The 21,971-nt window shown below is 40.6% G+C and overlaps 1 protein-coding gene across 5 annotated transcripts in view; it reads left to right on the forward strand.

Moving 5' to 3' along the window:
* The window catches only part of TRMT9B (tRNA methyltransferase 9B (putative)), a 60,660-nt gene that overhangs the window by 27,088 nt on the left and 11,601 nt on the right, over positions 1-21,971 (forward strand). For all 5 annotated transcript variants that reach the window (XM_078069670.1, XM_036077106.2, XM_036077088.2 and 2 more), the window contains 2 exons: positions 4,505-4,702; positions 17,314-17,468. In XM_078069670.1, the coding sequence (XP_077925796.1) occupies positions 17,315-17,468 (154 nt within the window). In that variant the 5' untranslated portion in view covers positions 4,505-4,702; position 17,314. The remainder of the gene's footprint in view (positions 1-4,504; positions 4,703-17,313; positions 17,469-21,971) is intronic.

The raw sequence follows: 21,971 nt of genomic DNA on the forward strand, positions 1-21,971 counted from the left end.
TCTTCGTTCCTATTTCGTATCTCCTCCTGTTACCACCCTCCCCCTCGTACACTCACTCTCCTCACCCGGATGAGAGGAGAACCTTCATTTCCTTCACTGAGATTTTGGAGATAGTATCCTGCTCCTAAATGGAATCAATTTCGACATGTAATCTTTGAAAATTTTCAAGGGAAACAAAGTATTCTTGGGAATATTTGGTCTTTCTCCTAAGATGTATTTCCCTCAGGTTGTCTGCTTTCTTTCAATGTGCATTGACTCTGGGGTGACCTTTGGACCCTGCTGGGATTAGAGAGAGGGTCATATTCTCCCAGTGCTACATATTATGTAGCTTGGAGGCCCTGAGTTTGTTCTGCTCACGAGATTTTCATTAGAAATGCCAGTGTTCCTTTTTCTACCATTTCTTCTGTGATCTCTCTGGTGTATCATTAAGGGCTTTTCTGTGTAGGGTAGGGAATATTAATTAGAAGAGCATCCTGTTTCACTTGCCTCATTATGTAGAGGGAATAATACTCAAAGTGTCACTCCAAATTATAGAAGCTAATATTGCTCGTTGTCTATATTTTTTATCAATAAATCATGTGCTTGCTTCCTACTACTGTCATTCAGGGTTTGTTCTGTGTTACTCTTGTAGCAGCCCGTAGCTTCTTGAGAGGAAGGACCACCCATTTTCTGCTCCTCTCATAGCTACCAAAACAACTGTTGCCTAGTAGGGACGCAGTCAGTGTTTCTTGCATTAAATTTAATTATGGTAGAGCTATAACGCAGCACATGGCTAGGCTTCCCTCTGATACTAACATGTATGAGGGTTAAATATTAGGGATCCTTGGTGTTCTAACCTCATTCCTTTTCTTAACTCTGCATAATTTCTTTTGATTTAATCCACTCCCATGGCCCTAACTGCCAAGATGTGGGATAATGATTTTTAAATGATCTTTAGTCCAGCTGATGCCCTGAAGCTTCATATCCATCTTACTTTGTTGTCTTCCAAACACGATGGAAACAATATATCCAGCACCCTCCCTCTGATTATTCCCTCTGATGGTGGACCTTAGCACCATCTAAAGGGCCATCTTTTTTATTCTTCTATTCCTTTCTACACATATTTATACAATAGACCTTTATTGAGCACTGTGTAAATTGCAATACCCAGCAGAAATGCAGCCATCATAAGCTACATTGTTCCTACCTGGAAAATGCTGCAATCAGAGAAGGTAAGGGATATGTACAAACAGCCCATGCCAGTACATGAAATATAACCTGTTACTGATCATGGCAGTTCAGAGTCAGTTACCAACATCCAGTCCTTCTTATATCCTATTTCCTGCAGGCGCATAAATCTTAAGTAACCTTCTTTGATATATTCACATGTATTCCAAACAATGGTTCATCGGTTTATATATAGTCATTACCAAAGTTTCATTTTGTTTGCCTTTCATTGTCTCTCCCACTTGGTTTTCAGATGGTGGTGGTACACCTTACAATGTCAGCATTATTATTATTACTGCTTCCTCTTCAGCGTGCTCTTCATCAGTTCCCCAGTCCTATTAATCTGATCCTTTCTCCTTAATATCCCTTATGTTTGGCCTTACATGCTTAATATCATACCTAAAATATTTAACTGGGTTCTTTCTCTGTCTTCATTGTGAACCTGGCCGGGCAATATAAGCCTACACTATTGCCAAAGGAGACTTTTTTTAATTTAATTCCAGTATAGTTATCATACAGTGTTACATTAATTTCAGGTGTACAATATAGTGATTCAAGAATTCCATATATCACCCGCTGCTGATCACGACAAGTGCACTCCTTAATCCCTGTCACCTATTTAACTTACCTCCCTACCCACCTCCCCTCTGGTAACCATCAGTTCTCTATAGTTAAGAGTCTGTTTCTTGGTTTGTCTCTCTCTCTTTTTCCCCCTTTGCTCATTTGTTTTGTTTCTTAAATTCACGTGTGAGTGAAATCGTATGGTGTCTTTCTCTGACTGACTTACTGCACTTGGCATTACACTCTCTAACTCCATCCATGTTGTTGCAAATGGTAAGGTTTCATTATTTTTTACGGCTGAATAATATTCCTTTTATATATATATATACCACCTCTTCTTTATCCATTCATTAATCAGTGGACACTTGGGTGGCTTCCATATCTTGGCTATTGTAAGTAATGCTGTTATAAACATTGGGGTGCATGTATCCCTTCGAATTAGTGGTTTTTTTTGTTTTTTTGTTTTGTTTTTTTTTTTGTAAATAGCCAGTAGTGCGATTATTGGAACACAGGGTAGCTCTATTTTTCGGTGTTTGAGGAACCTCCCTACTCTTTTCCATAGTGGCTGCACCAGTTTGGATTCCCACCAACAGTGTAAGAAGGTTCCTTCTTCTCCACATCATCCTCAACACCTGTTGTTTCCTGTGTTGTTGATTTTAGCCATTCTGACAGGTGTGAGGTGATAGCTCATTGTAGTTTTGATTTGCATTTCCCTGATGATGAGTGGATGTTGAGCATCTTTTCATGTGTCTGTTGGCCATCTGTGTGTCTTCTTTGGAGAAGTGTCTGTTCGTGTCCTTAGCCCATTTTTAATTGGACTATTTGTTTCTGGGGTGTTGAGTTGTGTAAGTTCTTTATATATTTTGGATACTAACTCTTTATTGGATATGCCATTTGCAAATATCTCCTCCCATTCCATAGGTTGCCTTTTAGTTTTGTTGACTGTTTTCTTTGCTGTGCAGAAAATACATTTTTTACTACTAACTATTCCAGAGATATAGGGCTAATATGGTAAAAGGACTAATCTGAATTCAACAATTTTAAAGGATAGATACTACCCTCTTTTGTCTTTGCCCAACAGTTTCTTGGAGAAGATAAAATGATTCACACATTTTCAATGGGGACAAATTTGGATCATAAGTTAGTAAACATAAGGAAAGTCAATTATATGTATAGGTGTTGAAGGTATGATTTTGGCGTACAGAAAAGCTTCCCCACCCCTGCTCCCATCCAAGTAGCTCACAGATGCCTTCGGCACTCTCTACGATTCCTTTCATTGGCTGCTATTATGGACTCATCTTCAGGGGCATACTGGAGAAGGTTAATACATTTAGGCACTAACACCTGAAGGAAAGGTGCATAGCCAAGTTGGCACTCCTTTGAGTGCCTAGGTCAGGGCATGCAAGCGTGGATCCAAGCAGAGAGCATTTCTTTTCGGGGCTAGCGTGAGGGCTCAGGAAACAAACATCATCTCCTTTATGATAAAGGCAGGCTCTAAAATTGCATGAGTAAAGATGAGATCCTTTGACAAATAGCTCTTTCAAGACCCTTCTTAAATGTTTTTCCTAAAAAGTCACCCCTTGGGGCTCTCAGTGGTGCAGATCATATACCTCATACGATTGAGAGATGACTGAGGTTTAAATGTATAGGCATATTCTGAGGACCCAAAATAAAACTTTCCAAAGCACCCCCAGATCAGTGATTCTTAGATAGGGACCAAGACTGGGGTGGTGTGGAGCACAGGGGGAAGTTGGGGGAAGCCACATGCATGCGCCCCACCATCCTGAGAATCACTGTCTATATTTTGGCAGTGACGTGTACATACAAAGAAAATGAAGACTGGGGAACATGGTTGAGAACTGTGATCTAGATTAAGGTCCATTTGCTTCATTTACAGAGAAGGAATCAGGTCCCAGTGTATTACAGAATTGGCTTTTCCTACCACACCAGGCATCCCTCCAGACCTCATTTTATACCCCAAGACTTCTACATTACAAAGTGCTTTTTGGCATGCAAGGCCCATCTTTTTTTTTTTTTTTTTTTTTTTTTTTTAAGTAACTAAGAGTCTTCTGATGGGTTTCCTGACAGACCCACTGTATGATGAGAAAAGAAAATGTGAACAATGAAGAATAAGTAGGAGTACTTCTCAAAGTGATGTGCAAATACTGAGTAGTTAAATTGTACTGGAATGATTTAATGCAGTTTGGTAACATTGTCTTAAATAGTATACATTTCCTTAGGCCATGGGATTCAGAGTTGACTCTCAATGCTTGTAATTTTTCTACGAACAAGATGAGATCATTCAATGTAATTTTGGGAGAAAGTACTGTATATTTTATAGAAAGCTTAGGAATTAGGGGCACCTGGGTGGCTCAGTCGTTAAGCATCTGCCTTTGGCTCAGGTCATGATCCGGGGGTCCTGGGATCGAGCCCCGCGTTGGGCTCCCTGCTCTGCAGGAAGCCTGTTTCTCCCTCTCCCACTCCCCCTGCTTGTGTTCCCTCTCTCGCTCTCTCTGTCAAATATAAAAATAAAATCTTTGGAAAAAAAAAAAAGAAAGCTTAGGAATTAATTCAGAAACACCTTACAGTTCTGGCATTGTCCACATAGTCCCAGTTCTTTCTAATCCCTTCTTCTCTGGGTAATTTATGCATGGGTCAAGAGGTCAACCTGGGCTGTCTCTGGTTCAATATTTGTATTTTGTAAAATGACATTCAGTATTTGTGTTTTTCCGAATAGAGCCTGTGTTCCCTTCAGAGACTCATGCAAAGTGCTTCATCGCGTGAAGGACCTCGCTGTTTGATTTCACTCGACTGCTTTTCATTTACGTTACACACTGACAAAGTCATGAGCCAAAACTGTCACTCTCTGAGGGTAGAAACTGCCACGCTTCACAAAGGCAAGAAGTAATTTTCCTGTAATCACAAGATGACTCAGGTTAGTACCTTTATAACTCTTACAGCAATTCAAATAACATGAGGGTGTTGGGGCACTGGGCAAACCTCATTAGTCCCAATCGCTGTAATTTTAAATTATGATAATGTGATATAAAGTAAGTTGGAGTTTATTTTTGTACAAGGCAGTAAAAAGAATTTGAAAATAGTTGTATAGGGTAAGTGAAAATTACAAGAATGTACTTAGTATTTTTTAGAGAACAAAATGCTTTTCTAGTAAAGAGCATTGTTAAATGATAGCTGTTATCCTACAAAAGTTTGCAGTATCATCTGGACTTGAAAATAACATGTAGATGTTAAGTTTGAAGGATCATAGATTAAAAGGCAAAAAAACCAAAAACCTAGGTATTTTATAATTAAGTCTTTGAACTATCATGACCAACTTGTATTGTTATGTTAGAATTGCAATTTGAGTAGGTCTTTAAAATTTAAAGCAGAGTTTTATGTTCTCTTTTTTAATATTGTGTCTTCTGTGGCATTTATAATGGGAGAACAATTTACAATGCTTATATTTGCTTTTAGTTACAAAAATATGACTTCTGCATGCCTAGGGTCCATGTGTGAAACAGCCTCTGCCAGGGCAGGAAATCATGAAATAGAAAACACAACTGGGAAAAAGCTCAGTCCTAGCCCTGTTTCCTGTTGGTCCCCAGCAGGGCATTTATGATTTCTGACCAAAGACTTGAGGACCAGTTTGTCTGGAGTAAAGTTCTGTTGTCCTGCAGAAGGAGCTAAGGAAAGGGCTCATTGATGCCTTGGTTCTATGGTTAAATATTGAGTGACTGCTCTGTGTTCAGCACTATCCTAAGACAAAGAAAGGTCCTAGTCCAGTTCCTGCCCTCCAGGAGCTTCTAGTCTCATTAGGCACATACACAAAGTTGAGAATTCAAGATGGGATCAGGAGAAATGTCCCAAGAGTGATAGAGATAATAAATATGCCGAACACAGAAAGAGTGGGAAGGCTGGTTGATATCTACGGCTCTCCGTGAAGTCTTTATGGAGGAGGACAAAGCTTGCTAGACTTCGAAGGCCAGGTGAGATTTTGGAAGGGGAAGGTGATAGAGCATTTCAGGTGACAGAGGACAGTCCATTGGCTTTAGTGAAGCCCTGAATGAGGAGCTGTACGAGACCCACTCAGGGAAGGGTGAGGAGAGGTCTTCAGGTGGAAGCTGAGAATTTGAGATATGGTGGCTCCAGGATAGAAGTCTGGGAAGACAGACTGGGACCAGGTTGTGGAGGGCTTTGAATGCCAGGCTGAGGAGTACAAGCTTCTTCCCACAGAGAATAGAGACCCCTGAAGGGCTTTCAACCCTATTAAATGGCCCTTATCCATTATCTGGAAAATTATCCAGAATTGACATGAAACAGAGATTCTAAATTGCTTTTCTTGGGTTCCTGGAGGGAAAATGACAAGTTGCAGCCTTCAAGCCAGGAGTAACACGTATACTGTGTGGTCCCTGCAGTCACTTTTTACCACGGAAATGTACAGTGTCTCCAGCAAGCCATGATTAAAGGAGGAGGGGTGGTGCAAACTCCTGGCCTTACGGATATGAGATGTGGGGAGTGGGAGGAAGGCAAGGGGGACAGAGAGACTGGAAGGCTGCAGAAGCAGCTCAGACACTAGGTTGTGGCAGTGCAAAAAGAAAGGCGGAGAGACAGCAAAGATGGCGGTGGAAGTACCACAACTCTGATCTCTTAGGCTAGCGCTGGTTCCCACATGATGCTGCCATCCCAGCATGCTCTAGTGCCACTGGGCTCCAACGAGGGTCCTTTCGTCTATTTGTGGCAAGTCCTGTTGGGGAACTGTGGCAGCCACAGTGCGACTCGTCCACCGTGGCACCCCCTGAGGTGAGTGCCGTGGTTGCGAAGACCCATCCAAGTCTGTAATAAAGTCCGTTGGCAGCAAACATCAAAACAGACTCTTCGTCGGGCATGAAGGACGGAGTTGTTGGGAGTGTACTAAGGAGCTGACAGAAGAGCTATGAACCAAACCTCAGGAAAGGCAACACTTGGAAGAAACCTGGGGATCTTTCCTTTAGGGTTGTGCCATTAGTGACTGGGTTCCAACTACCTCTTACCAGTTTCCCAGGGGAGAGAGACTGTCCTCGATTGGATCATGTGCCCACCCCTTGGCCTACGTGACTAGCAGGCCCCAGCATCACTTGGAGTCTGAGACAGGGGCAGTTCCTCAAAGGAAGAGCGGATAAGCAGAAATTTTAAAAAAGTATTTAATCTCTGGGGCGCTTGGGTGGCGCAGTCATTTAAGCATCTGACTCATGATTTCAGCTGAGGTCACGATGTCAGGGACCTGGGATCAAGCCCTATGTGGGACTCCATGCTGAGGAGGGAGTCTGCTTGGGATTCTCTCTTTCCCTCCCCGTCCCCCACACGCACACGCTCTCTCACAAATAAATAAATAAATAGTATTTAATTTCTAAAATGTCTGGGAATACAGATAATGGTCATAAGTGTATGGCCTTAGGCTTGGGGAGAGATCAGATATTTTGCAGAATCTCAGGTTTCCAAAATAATTTTTTCACAACTACCTTTGGCAGACCCTCTTCTCTTTCAAACTAAAGTCTTATGGTTTAAAACAAACAAACAGATATGAACCAGAAATTACCCCCAGCAATACCTTCATGCCTTCATGCTTTGGGGTCCACACATTAGTGTCTTTTCTCCCTCCCTCTCTCCTTCCGTTCCTTTTGTAGCAGTCAGATCTTCAAACACATCGGGTGACCTGAAGTGATTTATTTGATTTCTATGCCTTAGCTGTGATAGAATTTCTAAGTTTGCTACTCTCCCTGAAAGGCAGGTTAATAGGGCTTAAAAAAAAAAAAAAAAAAAGATTTATTTATTTGAGAGAGAGAGAGAGCACGAGCACAAGCAGGAGGGCAGAGAGAGAGAGAGAATCTCAAGCAGATTCTGCACTGAGTGCAGAGCCAAATGTGGGACTCGATCTCATGACCCTGAGATCACAACCCTGAGATCACAACCTGAGCCAAAACCAAGATTTGGTTGCTTAACCGACTGCGCCACCCAGGCGCCCCCAAAGGGCTTTAAGAAACACAGTGGCTTACCCAGCTTTGGTCAGTCTTTGAATAGATACTTCTTATAAATGCAATTTAATTGAGTTCTAAGGTGATGATCCCAATTTCTCATGCATTCATTTGGAGATGTGCTATTTTACATACAAGCAGGGCTCACAGACAATTTCCTTTTTAACAATTTCCAATTTCACTGGAAATGAACATAATACATTAAACTCCAGCATACTACAATTCTAGACTTCTAGAGCAAGAGTTTTTAGGCTTTTTGGCATTATTTTGAATTTTAATTTTTTAATACAAAAGTTCAAGCGAATCTCTCTTGTAGTTACAAGTTGTTAGAGTCTGATTTCCATTAATGATTGATTAATAGTAGTACATTCTATGAACAATGAAATTAGAATGTAAATATCTAGTTCTGAGCCCTAATTGGAATAGATATAAAATTAATAAAAACATAAAATTATATATTTTATCTCTTCTTTCTTATTTTTATCCCTATGAAATTGGGACTCTTAGATCTTTATCTACTTTTCCCACTTCCCATGTCTTGCTTCTTTTGCATTGACATATAAGAAGCACGTGATAATCATTCAATATATATTTGTTTTCCTTTTTCTTCTCCTTTTCTCTTCCCCTAGTGCCTTTCCCCTTTTCTTTATCATTCCATTTTACACCTTTAAAAAGAAAAACTGTAGGGACACCTAGGTGGCTCAGTCGGTTAAGCATCTGACTCTTGATTTCAGCTCAGGTCATGATCACAGGGTCATGGGATCGAGCCCTGCGTCAGGCTCCATGCTCAGCGTGGAGTCTGCTTGTCCCTCTCCCTCTGCTCCTCCCCCTGCTGTCTCTCTCTCTCAAATAATTAAGTAAATCTTAAAAAGAAAAGAAAAACTGTATTGGCACATATTTTTGGCTCCTTCTTTGTTTTTTGGGGAGCCCTCTTTCTTCTATTACATCTGTGTTGTTCAGGTGATTAACTGCCCTATTAATTAGGCTCCAAATTGCTGTTTCCTTGGTTCTATGGCTTATAAATATTGTGAAATCATTCCGAAAGTTTTTATTCTCCCATAAACTCAGCAGGTTTTTCCAGTAAGTGCTCTTGTAGAGAGCCACATAAACAGCTGACTAAACATTCCAGCTGATCAACCTAGCAGTAATAAATCAGGAAATTTCATTTTGTCCAATCATTTCTAACAAGGCACTGAAGTGTCTGAGAATTGTCTTAATGAGTAACAGTAACGATAGAACAACGAGGTAGTGAGAGAATGATGGTAAGAATTGGATCCACATGCTGTTAGAAAGCTAAGGATAAGGCAGCATCTCTCCTGGATTCTTTACATAATTTCTGTTCCCATCCATTTACTGAGATCCATAATCCTCATATATCATTGTAGCTGTGCTACTTGGAGGCCGGAGCTAACATAATTCATCCTTAATTTCACATTGGATATTTAGGTAAAGCTATTCAGTATTTAATAAACACATGAATCTAGGGTCGGTAAAATGAGTTTCTTTTCTTGCAGCAGACCAATTAGACACTGCCCTGATAGGACATCTTTACTGAGAGCAAATGGACTTTATTCTTCACTGGTTACTGGATAATCTGGCATGAGACATTATCTTATTTAAATTAGTAAGAAATCCTCAGTTAATTTCCCTAGACCATGTCCTTAAGGGTTATTTGTGAATCAGAATTGTCAAGTGTGTGGTTGTTGAAGTCACAGTGGTTGGGTCCACATCCCAAGCATTGGGTTTATCTCTATTTGTTCAGGTCGTTTTTATGTTCTTTAAAAAGTCTTATAGTTCTATTCCAAGAAAAAAGAGGAGAGGAAATCCTCAGTTAAATTTCATCTGAGCTAAAAACTCTCTCAACAGTTTCTGTATATATTATTACATAATCTAATTTCATGGGAATATTGCATCAACATGGTACCCTAACTCATCTTTGACCCTAGTGATCTCCAGTTTCTAGGTGTCCCCTAGAAGTCACTAAATGAATGACATTCATTCATCCTGGCAATGGCAGGACATGGCTGAGAAAGGATATTCTGCTCAGCTTTGAGTTTTAAAAATCCTTTAAGTTCATAGTAAGACAATTGTCTGAAAGTGAAAGGATTTTCTTACATTGAAATATATAGGGAAGTATATATGTGTACACTTAGATGAATTTTCACAAAATAAGCACACTTGTGTAACCAGAACCCAGATCAAGAAATAGAATATTACCGGGGCGCCTGGGTGGCTCAGTCATTAAGTGTCTGCCTTCGGCTCAGGTCATGGTCCCAGGGTCCTGGGATCGAGCCCCACATCGGGCTCCCTGCTCCGCGGGAAGCCTGCTTCTCCCTTTCCCACTCCCCCGCTTGTGTTCCCTCTCTCGCTGTGTCTCTCTCTGTCAAATAAATAAAATCTTTAAAAAAAAAAAAAAAAAAGAAATAGAATATTACACACACCCCAGGACAGTGCCCCCCCCCCCGCTCCTTTGCAATTCCTACACCCCGAGGTAGCCATGATTCCACTTCTAATGGCATAGATTTACCTGTTTTTGCACTTTACATAAATGGAATCCTATACTCTGTATTCTTTTGTGTCTTTCTCTTTTCACATTATATTTAGGAGACTGAGCCATCTCATTGCATATAGTCGCCGACTTTTGATTCTTATTACTCTATAGTATTTCGTTGTATGAATCCACGGCAATTTCTTTGATTCTTCTATTGATGACAGACATAATGCATGGCTTCCAGGTTTGTGCTGTTTTGCAGAATGCTACTGTGGAAATTCTAGACTGTCTTTTGGTGAATTTATGTGAGCATTTCTTTTGGATACATATACACATACATAAAGAGCAGAATTTCTGGGCCACAGGATATGCATATGTTTGGCTTTAGTTGTCACTTGCCAAAAGTCTTCCAAACAGGCTGATGCAATTTACACTTCTACTAGCAGCATATTCTAATTCTGGCAGCTCCATGTTCTCACCAACACCTGGTATCTTCTGTCTTTTTCCTGTTAGCTGTTCTCTCACGTGGGTGGTGGCATCACACTGTGGTTTTAATCTGCAGTTGCCTGATATGAATGAAGATGGGCACCTTTTCATGTGTTTCCTGTTCATCTCCTGCCCACGGTGAAGTTCTGTGGGTTTTTTGCCCATTTTTATATTGGGCTATTTGTCTCTTGCTTAATGATATAGAAGAATTCTTTATATTCTGGATACAAACCCTTAGTAAGATGTATGTACTGTGACTATCTTTTTACATCCTATGGGTTGAATTTTCACTCTCCTACTGATGTCTTAATTTAATTTTTTTATTTTTAAAGATTTTATTTATGTATTTATTTGAGAGAATGAGAGAGAGAGGAGTGTAAGCAGGGGGGTGGGGGAGGGAGGTGACGGGAGGGGTAGAAGGAGAGGGAGAGAGAGAATCTTAAGCAGGATCTACACCCAGCACAGAGCCTGATGCAGGGCTCGATCTCGTGACCCTGACATCATGACCTGAGCCAAAACCACAAGTCAGATGCTTAACCGACTGAGCCACCCAGGTGCCCTGTGATGTCTTAATTTTAATATAGTCTAATTTACTTATTTGCCCTTTTATGGTTAGTTCTTTCTAGGACCTGTTGAAGAAATCCTAACCAACCTCAAGGTTATATAGAAGCTGTCTTTTTCCCTCTAAAAGCTCTATTGTTTTACCTCATAGCAAGAGAGTTTAATTTAGAAATGTCATTGGTAGGTAGGTACCTGGAGACAGAATTAAATAAGAAAACAAATGAGTATGTTTTCCATTGAGCCAAAACGGGGAGGACTGACTGTAGAGAGAATAATGGTGCAGAAAGAAACTCAGGATAAAATATAACAGAAGTTCCCATCACAAACAAAAGACAAATCCCTCCTGGTGACTGGGCCATGAGCTTCGAGCCTATTATCCCAGTTTCTGAGCTGCCTTTCTAGGACTGGTTATGAAAGGAACTGTCCTGAGAATATGCAGCTATGGTGACTTCTCCCTGGGGACAAGGAGCCACTCCAGGGGACAAAACAAGGCCTCTCAGAGTTCTCTGTGTTCTCTGTGGGTCAAGTTCAGTGTCTCATCTCCTTGATGAGATACTAGGAAAATCTTTTCTTGGGAAACCTTTTCAGCTCCTCTGAATGTTTTTACTATTTATACATGTGTGTGGTAGGCATAGTTTTACAATGATCATTAAAAGTAATTCATTTTTTTATACTCATTTCAAATTTCAAAGTTGCATTTGAAATTGTGGGTGTTGGGCATGTCTCAGCGTGCACCCATCTATCCCTGTTTCTTTGTCCAGAAACACAGCATTAAGAAAGACTGAAAGGTGAGAGGGATGGCTCACAGAGGGACATAAGGAAACTTCGCAGGTGATGGCTACATTCTTTAATTGTCTTGTGGTTCCCCGCGTGCATATGTATAAACCTTATCAAATTGTGCACATTACAAATGTGCAGTTTGTTATACATCAGTTATACCTAAACTGTTAAAACTAAAATAATTTAAAAATATGGTTTATTTGCCTGGAGTTTCATTTTTCATTTATTCATTAAACATGGTTAGACCTGTTTAAGACCAGTGCTAGATACCATGGGCTCACCAAAGATGTATATTTAATGTTGCTTCTTCAGAGTTCAGAATCTGGTAGAATTACTTAAGTTATTATAATACTTTGTAGACTATGAAACATTTCAGGTCCTGTGGAATTTAGGGATGAAGGAAATTACATGTATTTGAGAAGTTTGGAGAAAACCACAGGCAAAAGTCACTTCTTGGCTCACAATATTAAGTTTTAAAAGATGGGATACAGTACTGTATTCAGTTTTCTTCCCAATTTTGTTACATCTGTAGTAAAAAGGATAATGTTAATATTTATGAAGGAAAAAATTTAGACACACTCACATAGTAACAGGGTAGCTTCCAATAGAATATAACTGATAGTTTTTACTTTTTCATTACCTATTCCACATTTCTCAGGTGAGCTGTTTATTCCTTTTGGCTTAAAACCCCCATGCTGTCTGTGCATCAGGGAGCTACGCTGCTGCTTCCATGATTTTGCAGAGACATGGAAAACAGTACTGGAGCTACATGCTGGCTCCTAAAGCTTCTGCCCAGACATAATTCCCGTCTTTTCTGATCATATTTAATGGTCACAATCCAGGCTTTGCCTGAATGAAGTTGGGTGGAGAAGTGTTATCCTAATCACATGCTCAGAACAGGACAACCAAGTATTTGTGACTTCTTACTGAGGACCCAGTTGCTAGAAGAATTGCTGATATCCTTCTTTTTGTTCCTCTCTCCCTGGGAAACACATCAAGCCACTGACCTCTCCTGTTAGTTTCCTATCACTTTCTCTCCTCGCTTCCATTTTCCAAGGAATATAGGCTAGCCATAGAACAAAACCCAAAGTTCTTAGTATAAGAAGTAAGGCTGGATTAGAGAGGACTCTTGTGGCGGTCAGGTCAGAAACCCAACAAGTGTAAGTACAAAGGGGAACTGACGGACTCCGAGGTGGGTAGGATAAGGAGTAGCCCCCAGAACTGCAAGAACCAAAGTCTCAGGGAGTAGAACCAGGACTTTATGCTTCCCATGTTTCTTCTCTCTGCGGTTGTCTCTCATCTGTTTGCTTTGCCTGACGTCATTCTCTTCTACCTGAAGACAGCTCTTTTCCATGTGGGGGAAACATAGTCACTGGCAGCCTGACCTTCACATCTCTCTAGCTCTGTGATGCCAGGGACAAGACCACTGGTTCTTTTTTTTTTTTTAATTTTTAAAAAATTTTTATTTATTTATTTTGAGAGAGAGAGAGAGTGTGTGTGTGTGTGAGTGAGGTGGAGCAGGGAGGGGCAGAGGAAGAGAGAGAAGCTTTCTTTTTTAAAGATTTTATTTATTTGACAGAGACAGCGAGAGGGGGAACACAAGCAGGGGGAGTGGGAGAGGGAGAAGCAGGCTTCCCACCGAGCAGGAAGCCTGATGCGGGGCTCTATCCCAGGACCCTGGGATCATGACCTGAGCTGAAGGCAGATGCTTAACGACTAAGCCACCCAGGTGCCCCAGAGAGAGAATCTTAAGTAGGCTTCACACTGGGGGCTCGATCTCCAGACCCTGAGATCATGACCTGAGCTGAAATCAAGAGCTGGATGCTTAACCGATGGAGTCGCCCAGGTGCCCCAAGGCCACTGGTTCTTTAGTTCCACACAGAGATCTCTCCAGGAAGGACTCTAATTGGCTCACCTGGTATCACCTGCCCACCTTGGACCAATGATTGTATCCGGAATACGATACCATGATTGGCCAGGCCTGGGTCACATGCCCCTCCAGGGAGGACAAGATACAAATTATCAGAACAAGGGGGATAGTGAACTTGGTGGGACAAATAAAAACAATAGCTATTCTAGTCTAATTAGAATTAGATATGCCTAGGGCGATCTTTTAAAATTGTAAGTCCAATCATGTTACCCACCCCCCCAACCCATCTACCAACTGAAAACTACTTTCTACTTTCAATTGCACTTAAAGTAAAACCCAAATTAGTTCTTTGAATTTTCAGTGCACTACTTCTTCTGACTTCTCCTTACCTTCCAGATTATTTTACCTTCTCTCATGACTCACCAACAAGGCATCAGCTAGCTACAAGGGCCTAGAATTTGACAGCACACAGGTTAAGAAGTCTGGCTAAACCAAACCCCATCTCCCTAGCCTCACCTTGAACCCTGTGCTCTTATTTTAGTACTAATCTCACTAGGTTAATCACATTACCTAATTCACAAGGAATTTACCTATATGTATAACATTCATCTGGAAAATATTGCAGGAAATTTAACTCCAGTGTTAAAAATGTCACATCGGAGGGGCGCCTGGGTGGCTCAGTCGTTAAGCGTCTGCCTTCAGCTCAGGTCATGATCCCAGGGTCCTGGGATCGAGCCCCACATCAGGCTCCATGCTCCGCAGGAAGCCTGCTTCTCCCTCTCTCACTCCCACTGCTTGTGCTCCCTCTCTCACTGTGTCTGTCTCTGTCAAATAAATAAATAAAATCTTTAAAAAAAAAAAAAATGTCACATCGGAGAGCCCCAACTCTACAAATCAGGTTCACAGTCAGCTCTTTATTCTGCAGTATATAATCTTAACTTAAAATGCAATAAAAACAAAGTGGATTTCTGTTGTTCACACACTTTAAAATAGGTCTTTGTTTACAGTAGAGGCCAAGCAATTTGGGAGAGGACTTAGAGGAAGGTCTGCAAGGGGTACTGTTCAGATACTACAAATTCTGAGCTTGTAGTTGGAGCCAGATTGAAGATAATCGAGTTTATGCTGATTGCCACTTGACATGTGCAAGTACAAGAAAGTAAAATGTATTTGTTCTAGGGTTCCTCAAAATTGCATTGCCTGATTTGATTCCTTGAGGGGGAAAAAGTGTTAAAGAGACTTAAGTCTACGGAGATTTTGATTAAAAAGAAAAGCACTGGGCGTTTGGGCTTTTCTGGTGTGTAGGAAGTTACAGGCAGCCATCTGTTTACTTTGTAAATTCCAGTTGAGGGTGCAACATAAGCTGTTTCAGTTTGGGTGGAAGTTTTGTCAGACCTCACAAATGAGATTTGTACTCTGTTAGGAGTTTGCCAGATTTTTTTGCAGGGGCTGTGGGCAGGTCCATGGTAATTAAGGAGAGTCTACTGCTAATTTGTTTTCTTAAGAGTAAATCCTGAGAAGCTCTTCCTTGCAATAGAAGGAATGATGGAATTAGAATATCATCATTTGGTGATGATTATGGTACTAACTGTTTTGGGCAAGAATCACCCATGGGTAGGACGCTGAAACTGGCTGATGAGACTCTGAAAAACAGGATATTTATGTAGTCTCAAAGTATCTCTCCACAAGATATTTCTTAAATGCAAAGGGGAGTAAGAAGGGAAGGTACTTTGTAGTTCCTAATGAGACACCATCTTATTCAAGTGCTTCCTACTTCCCAGGGTGGGGGTGTAAGAGGATGGAGGGTGGGGAGCGGGATGCAGGGGCCGTCTAGAGACTGGGCCCTTCTCCTGTCGCTCTCTCATCTGCAAGCTTGTGAGTGTAGGTTCCTTTCTTCCCACATGCCCCATGGTCACTCCCTCTTCTCCCAAAGCCAATGCCACCTTCTGTGGTCATGGTTAGATTCCATTCCGGTTATGTTTGTTTGTTCCTTTATTGACGGTCTGCTGTGTGCAAACTCCAGGGGATTCAGCATTAAATAAGACAAGCCCTTGACCTCTAGGATTTTCCAGCCAGCACTAGAGGAAAATATCAAATAAACTATTATAGCCCTTTGTATGTGTAGAGGTATGCATGGGATGCACAGGCGTACAAAGGGCAGCACCAAACTAGCTGATGCGCACCAGTACGGCTCTCAAATGATTGAAAATACTTTGATATTGATTGGTAAAAAGCCACAAGCTGAGCCCCTGGCCACTTCCCTGGGATACTCTTCACTCACATGCCTCAAGAGAATAATTAAAAGATTAAACCCAACACAGCAGAGGCCTCTAAGACTGCTCTTACATTTTTCCACTCCTGATTGCCTAATCCTGCATGAAAGGTCAGACAAGGCTTTTCTGGAAGAGGCGATGAGCGTGTCAACAATGAATGGAAGTTAGCCAGGTAAAGCACAGCATCTGTTCAGGCCCCTGGATCAGGGAGAGAATGTGTCGCATCTGAGAAACCATGGTTCACTGAGTAATACAGCTCATCTGATGCTGGGGAAGGGTGGTGAGAAATGGCTTCAAGAGGTAAGTTAAGGCCAGATCAGAAAGAGCCTTGGAAGCCCCACTAAGACACCTGAACTTGATTGAACAAGGTATAAAATGCCTCTGAAGAAGTCTGAGATGGAAAGCAACACAACTGGATTTATGTTTTAGAAAAATAGTTGTGGCATAAGTGAAGGAAAGGGGTTGAGAGGGGCAAAAGACAAAAACAAACAAAAAACCTGTTAACAGACTGGAAGTAATTCAGGCAGGAGATGAGCACCTTTTCTAAAGCAGAATTAGTATGGAAATAGAGAAATGGTTGGAATCCAAAAACATTAAACCTGACTTTTTCCCTATGTGACTACAATAAATTTCAAAGACCTGTAAAAAAAAAAAAAAAAAAAAAAAGGTAGATTCAATAGGGCTTTGTGATTGGATTGGAGTGATGAGCTACCTGTTATAAAATTTTAAAAATGTATTTAGCATTAGATAATTTTATCCAGAATGAACCATTTGGTAAGCCTTTTATATATGCTTCCAAAATGAAGAATTGATCTTGCACAGGAACGTAGGGTGGCTGGCTCGTTTCCAAACCATTATTTTCCGAAGATCTGCAGGTAAAAACTATGCATTTGCTAGCCTTTGGACAATTATGGTGGGGTCACACTGCAGGTTTTGTCCTTCGCAGTGCAAAAGAGAGTGTAAGGACAGTACAACCTTGACGGTTGTAGGTCCCCGATTTTAGGAAATCCGCATCCTCCATCAGTTATCTCTGGTGCGTACTCTGACCTGCATTTCTTGGGGTGGCCCCATTCCCAGGATGGATCATGAAGCTGCCCAGCTGGAGAAGCAACACGTGCATGATGTGTATGAGAGCACGGCACCTTACTTCAGTGACCTGCAGAGCAAAGCCTGGCCTCGCGTCCGCCAGTTCCTCCAGGAGCAGAAGCCCGGCAGCCTCATTGCTGACATAGGTAACCCGGGCTTGTGCCCCGTAGTCTGAAATATATTCTCTTGTGCCTTTCCTTTTCAGATGCATCTCACATTTCTGTTCTGACCAGAAGTCTGAAATTGTGTCCTTGGCCTGCCAGTACCTAGACTATTCAACCTTATAGCAGAAATTCATCAAGTCAGAAAGTAGGAAACTTTTTGAAATCTACATTCACACAATGGTGACCTTTTCGAGAGCCTCTGCGCACGTCCTCCAACAAAATCGACCTGGCATTGCATGAATAAATCATGACTGAAATGACTGCGGGTGAAATTGACCATTTAAAACTTGGAAACATTCACATTTGTAAATAACATTTGGTGGCTCACCTTGACTGGCTCTCTTGCCTTCCACAGAAGAGCCAGAATTGTGGGATTACACAAGAGGTCCCGTAACCTCTTATTAGTCTCATAGATCCTTTTCCCTTAACTATTCCATAGGTCTTTCATTATTAGAGCCTTTCTTTAATTAGATCATATCTTCGTAATCACTGATTTGCCTGGAGGACTTTGGCTCAGTATCTTTCTGAATCAAGAAGTGGTAAACCACAACCCAGCAGATCTAAGACTAAGGTTTAAGACATGGTAGGATTCCCACTTGAGGCATGCCCACCTAAAACTGCTTTCCAGCAACCGCGTGCAGACTGTGCCCAGGAGAGTCATAAATCTGCAGTTACCAATTCCATCTGATTTGACATTTACTCTAAACGTTTACTCTAAATATTAGTAAGAGAAACAGACCTGTATCCATGGCTTTTAGCATATTAAAGGTGGTATGAGCAGGGTGGAATCTGGGAAAGGGGTGCACGCCATATAGAAATGGAGAGACTTTGAAAACTACCTCTATCATGTCAACTTTTAAAAATTAACTGTGGTTTCAGAAGATACAGTGAGTTTGGAACTCTTACCACCCTTGATGTCAGCAAAGTGCCAGAATCTTAAAATCAGTTAGGAAGAAAAGGAACCATTCCATAAGTGGCTTTGGGATATAATTATATGTATACTTATAAGTATATTATATGCTACTATATGCTAATTATATGTATAATTATAAGTGTAATTATATGCTACTTTCTCATACCTTACCCCAAAATTCCAAATGAAGCAAAGATATAAATATGAGAAAATTAAATTGGTTAAAGGACTAGATGATTGACAACTAGATTATTGTTAAAAATATCCTCAGAGGCAAAAGCCCCTTCTATGTGTAACACCAAGGAAAGTCAGAAATCATAAAAGACAATACAGTTGTCATTATTTACAGTACCTACGTTAAGTTGATAAAATTGCCATGAACACTGACTTCGTGAATACTGAATCACTGCCCCGAGGGGAAATGTAGGATCAGGTTCCTGTGAGCCTCTGGTCACAACATTTTGGTCAACTGATCAATACCCAACCTTGTTTCATGCTTCTGTGTATTTGAAGACACATTATGACAATATAGTATGGATTCTTTAACATTAAACTCAAGGCCAACACACTATATAACTCATGCCTGAACATAATTTACTGAACACATATATTTCATCATAAGGCTCGTCATAGCCATCTTGGGCTTAGGAACGCTTCACAGCACTTTAACTCTATGCTCAGGGACCATCCTAAACCATGAAGTCACTGGAACAAAGCACAAAAATGTGGCACTAAATAGACCACAGGAAGAGCACTTGTTGGTAGGATGAGAATCAAAACAAGACACTGGCCAGACACTTCAGGCAACTCAAATTTTTCCAAATTTTTGCTGCTCTATAAACAAGCTTGTCAGTGAACCACCGTGCAAGTGCTTGAGTATTGACTTGGGGGTCACAGATTTTATCACATAGGTGAACGTGCAAATATGGAACCTGTGAGTAAAGAAGATCGACTATATGGATATCTTTGGCCATGTAAAAAGTTAAAAGTTCTACAAGGCAAAAATCTAGACATATATAAATGAAGTCAAAAAACAAAAATTAAGTTAAAAATATCTGCAATTTATCTGATAGAAAACTGGATAATTTAGTGAATCTACAGGGTATTCTTTAAAGTCAGTACAAAACAATAGGACCAAAATTTCAAAAAAAAAAAAAAATGAGGAAAGGATACGAACAAAAAATTAAAAAAAGGAGGACTACCACTTGCTTAAAATTGTTTTGCTGGCTGATGTACTTACGTGGCTCAGTAACAAAGGTACCAAAGGGTATACAGTGAAAAATATGCCATCCCCATCCTGCGGCACCAAGTAACCCATGCCAGAGGCAATGAGCTTTTTGTATAATCTTGAGATATTTCAAGTATAAGCATTTACATATGTGTGCATATGGGTGGATTGTCCTTTTTTGATTACACAAATGGTGGTATGTTATACAAACCTAGCTTTTGTTTCCTTTCATATATTGTGATCATCCCATGTTTGTACTTACACAGCTGCCTCACATTAAAACCTGCATGGCATTCTCTGATAATAGCACCCTATTAACGGATACATTTTGTCTGCTCTATCTCGCTCCTACAAATTATGGTGCAAATAATATTCTTTAGATGCCCCTGTGCAACTCCATAGCTTTATCTAGTAAATATTTTTTTTTACCCATTTGTATCTTTCGAATTTTGTGCTTTTACATTTTTTTAACTACTCAATAAATGAATGGTACTATTTTGATTACACAATGAGAGATAGGGTTTTTTAAAATATTTTATTTATTTTAGAGAGAGAGACAGTATAGGGAGAAAGAGATTGAGAGCAGGGAGAAGGGCAGAGATAGAATCCCAAGCAGACTCCAAGCCCAGCATGGAGCCCAATGGGGGGCTCGATCCCCTGAGATCATGAGCTGAGCTGAAACCAAGAGTTGGATGCTCAACTGACTAAGCCACCCAGGCATGCTTAGAGATAGATTTTAAAATAAAAATGAAGTTAAAGAAAAAATAAATGAAAAGAAAAGAAAGAAGCCCAAGGAGATTAGAAGAAAAGAAAGTAGGATAGGGATGCCTGGGTGGCTCAGTCAGTTAAGCAGCTGCCTTCGGCTCAGGTCATGATCCCAAGGTCCTGGGATGGAGCCCCACATCGGGCTCCCTGCTCAGTGGGGAGCCTGCTTCTCCCTCTGCCTGCAGCTTCCCCTGCTTGTGCTCTCTCTCTCCAACAAATAAATAAATAAAATCTTAAAAAAAAAAAAAAAGTAGGATAATACGACTATCTCCAAAAGGAAATATTTTTTCTTTCCAGTTTTTCCACTTCGCTAAAATCAATTGTTATGTTGGCAACTTGACTAGTTATTAGATTAGCAATTTATAGTTAATTATGAGTAAAACTTTGCATAAGTAATAAACATCTGGAGGTAATCGGGTTCCAGTTGCCCATACAGTAATTTCCTAGGCTGTTTTCACTATTTAAGTGGTGCAACTTTCATTTGATTAAAATTTTATTAACCACCTCACCCCATTCCCCAGCTGAGCTGATTTGCTGAGGTGTGGGTGAAGGGTTCCTGATGACAACTAAGTCTTCAGGGCAGGTATCAAGAATTAAGTGAGCAGGAACTATAGCCTAAGTGAAAAGAACTTGCATGATTCAAAGACAGCAGAAATCCCAAGTCTCTCAGGAAATGCTAGGCTCTGTGCAGTCATGGCAATGCCGTTACCTAAAATGGGCTTGTCACTAAGGACATTAGATGCGGCATGGAGGTTGTTCTGGGGTTTGAGAGCTTTATTTAGATTAGTTTAGAAAGCAGGAAAAAGACCAGAGCCCGATTCTTTTTGGGCAAGGTTACCTTTTTACCCGACATCAGAGACAACCGTCTGTCCCAGTAGTATTGAAAATTGCATTTTTGTGTACATAATAAAAATGAACTTTTCAATAATTAAGATTCCCTTTGCCTCTTCACTGTATGTACTTATTCCCAGTCTCTGTGGTCAGATTTGATTTGCTAAGTCATTCTCTATTTACCATTCCTGCACTGAGTCAATGGAAATGTAGAACCTCTGCTTTGTGGTAGGCACATAATATGCCTACAGAATAAAACATATCCCTTCATCTCTGGTTTCAAGAAATGTATATAAAATGGGAAATAAATAGGCTATACATTCTTCTCTTTCCCATGGGAAAAGAGAATTCTCTTTCAGATAACGGTCTTAGCAACAAAACAAAAACTTAATTTAAAAAATGTAATTCCTACAAACTTAAGGGGAAACAGATTAATTATTTCTAGCAAACATTTGCCCACCTTGCACCAAAACATTTTGTGGAATTGGGGCAAGTATCTGTTTTCTTCTCTGAGTGTGGTGCAGAATGGAAAAAAGAGGGAATGGAAGCCTACAGGCACTTTCTGTTTGCTCACTTCAGTACTACGAGAGGTTATCCTTTAATGAGATTTTGTAAAGCAGCATGAGTGTTGTGTGCTGGAGCTTGCTGCAATATCAAAAATGTTCTGATAGGCTTCTTGCACATTTAAGATAATGGGGTCACTAGGCTTGGCAGTGTTCCCCATCTCATTAGGATAGAATCTGCCCCT

This window comes from Halichoerus grypus, chromosome 3, assembly GCF_964656455.1.
Source record: "Halichoerus grypus chromosome 3, mHalGry1.hap1.1, whole genome shotgun sequence".
Classification (NCBI taxonomy): Eukaryota; Metazoa; Chordata; class Mammalia; order Carnivora; family Phocidae; genus Halichoerus; species Halichoerus grypus.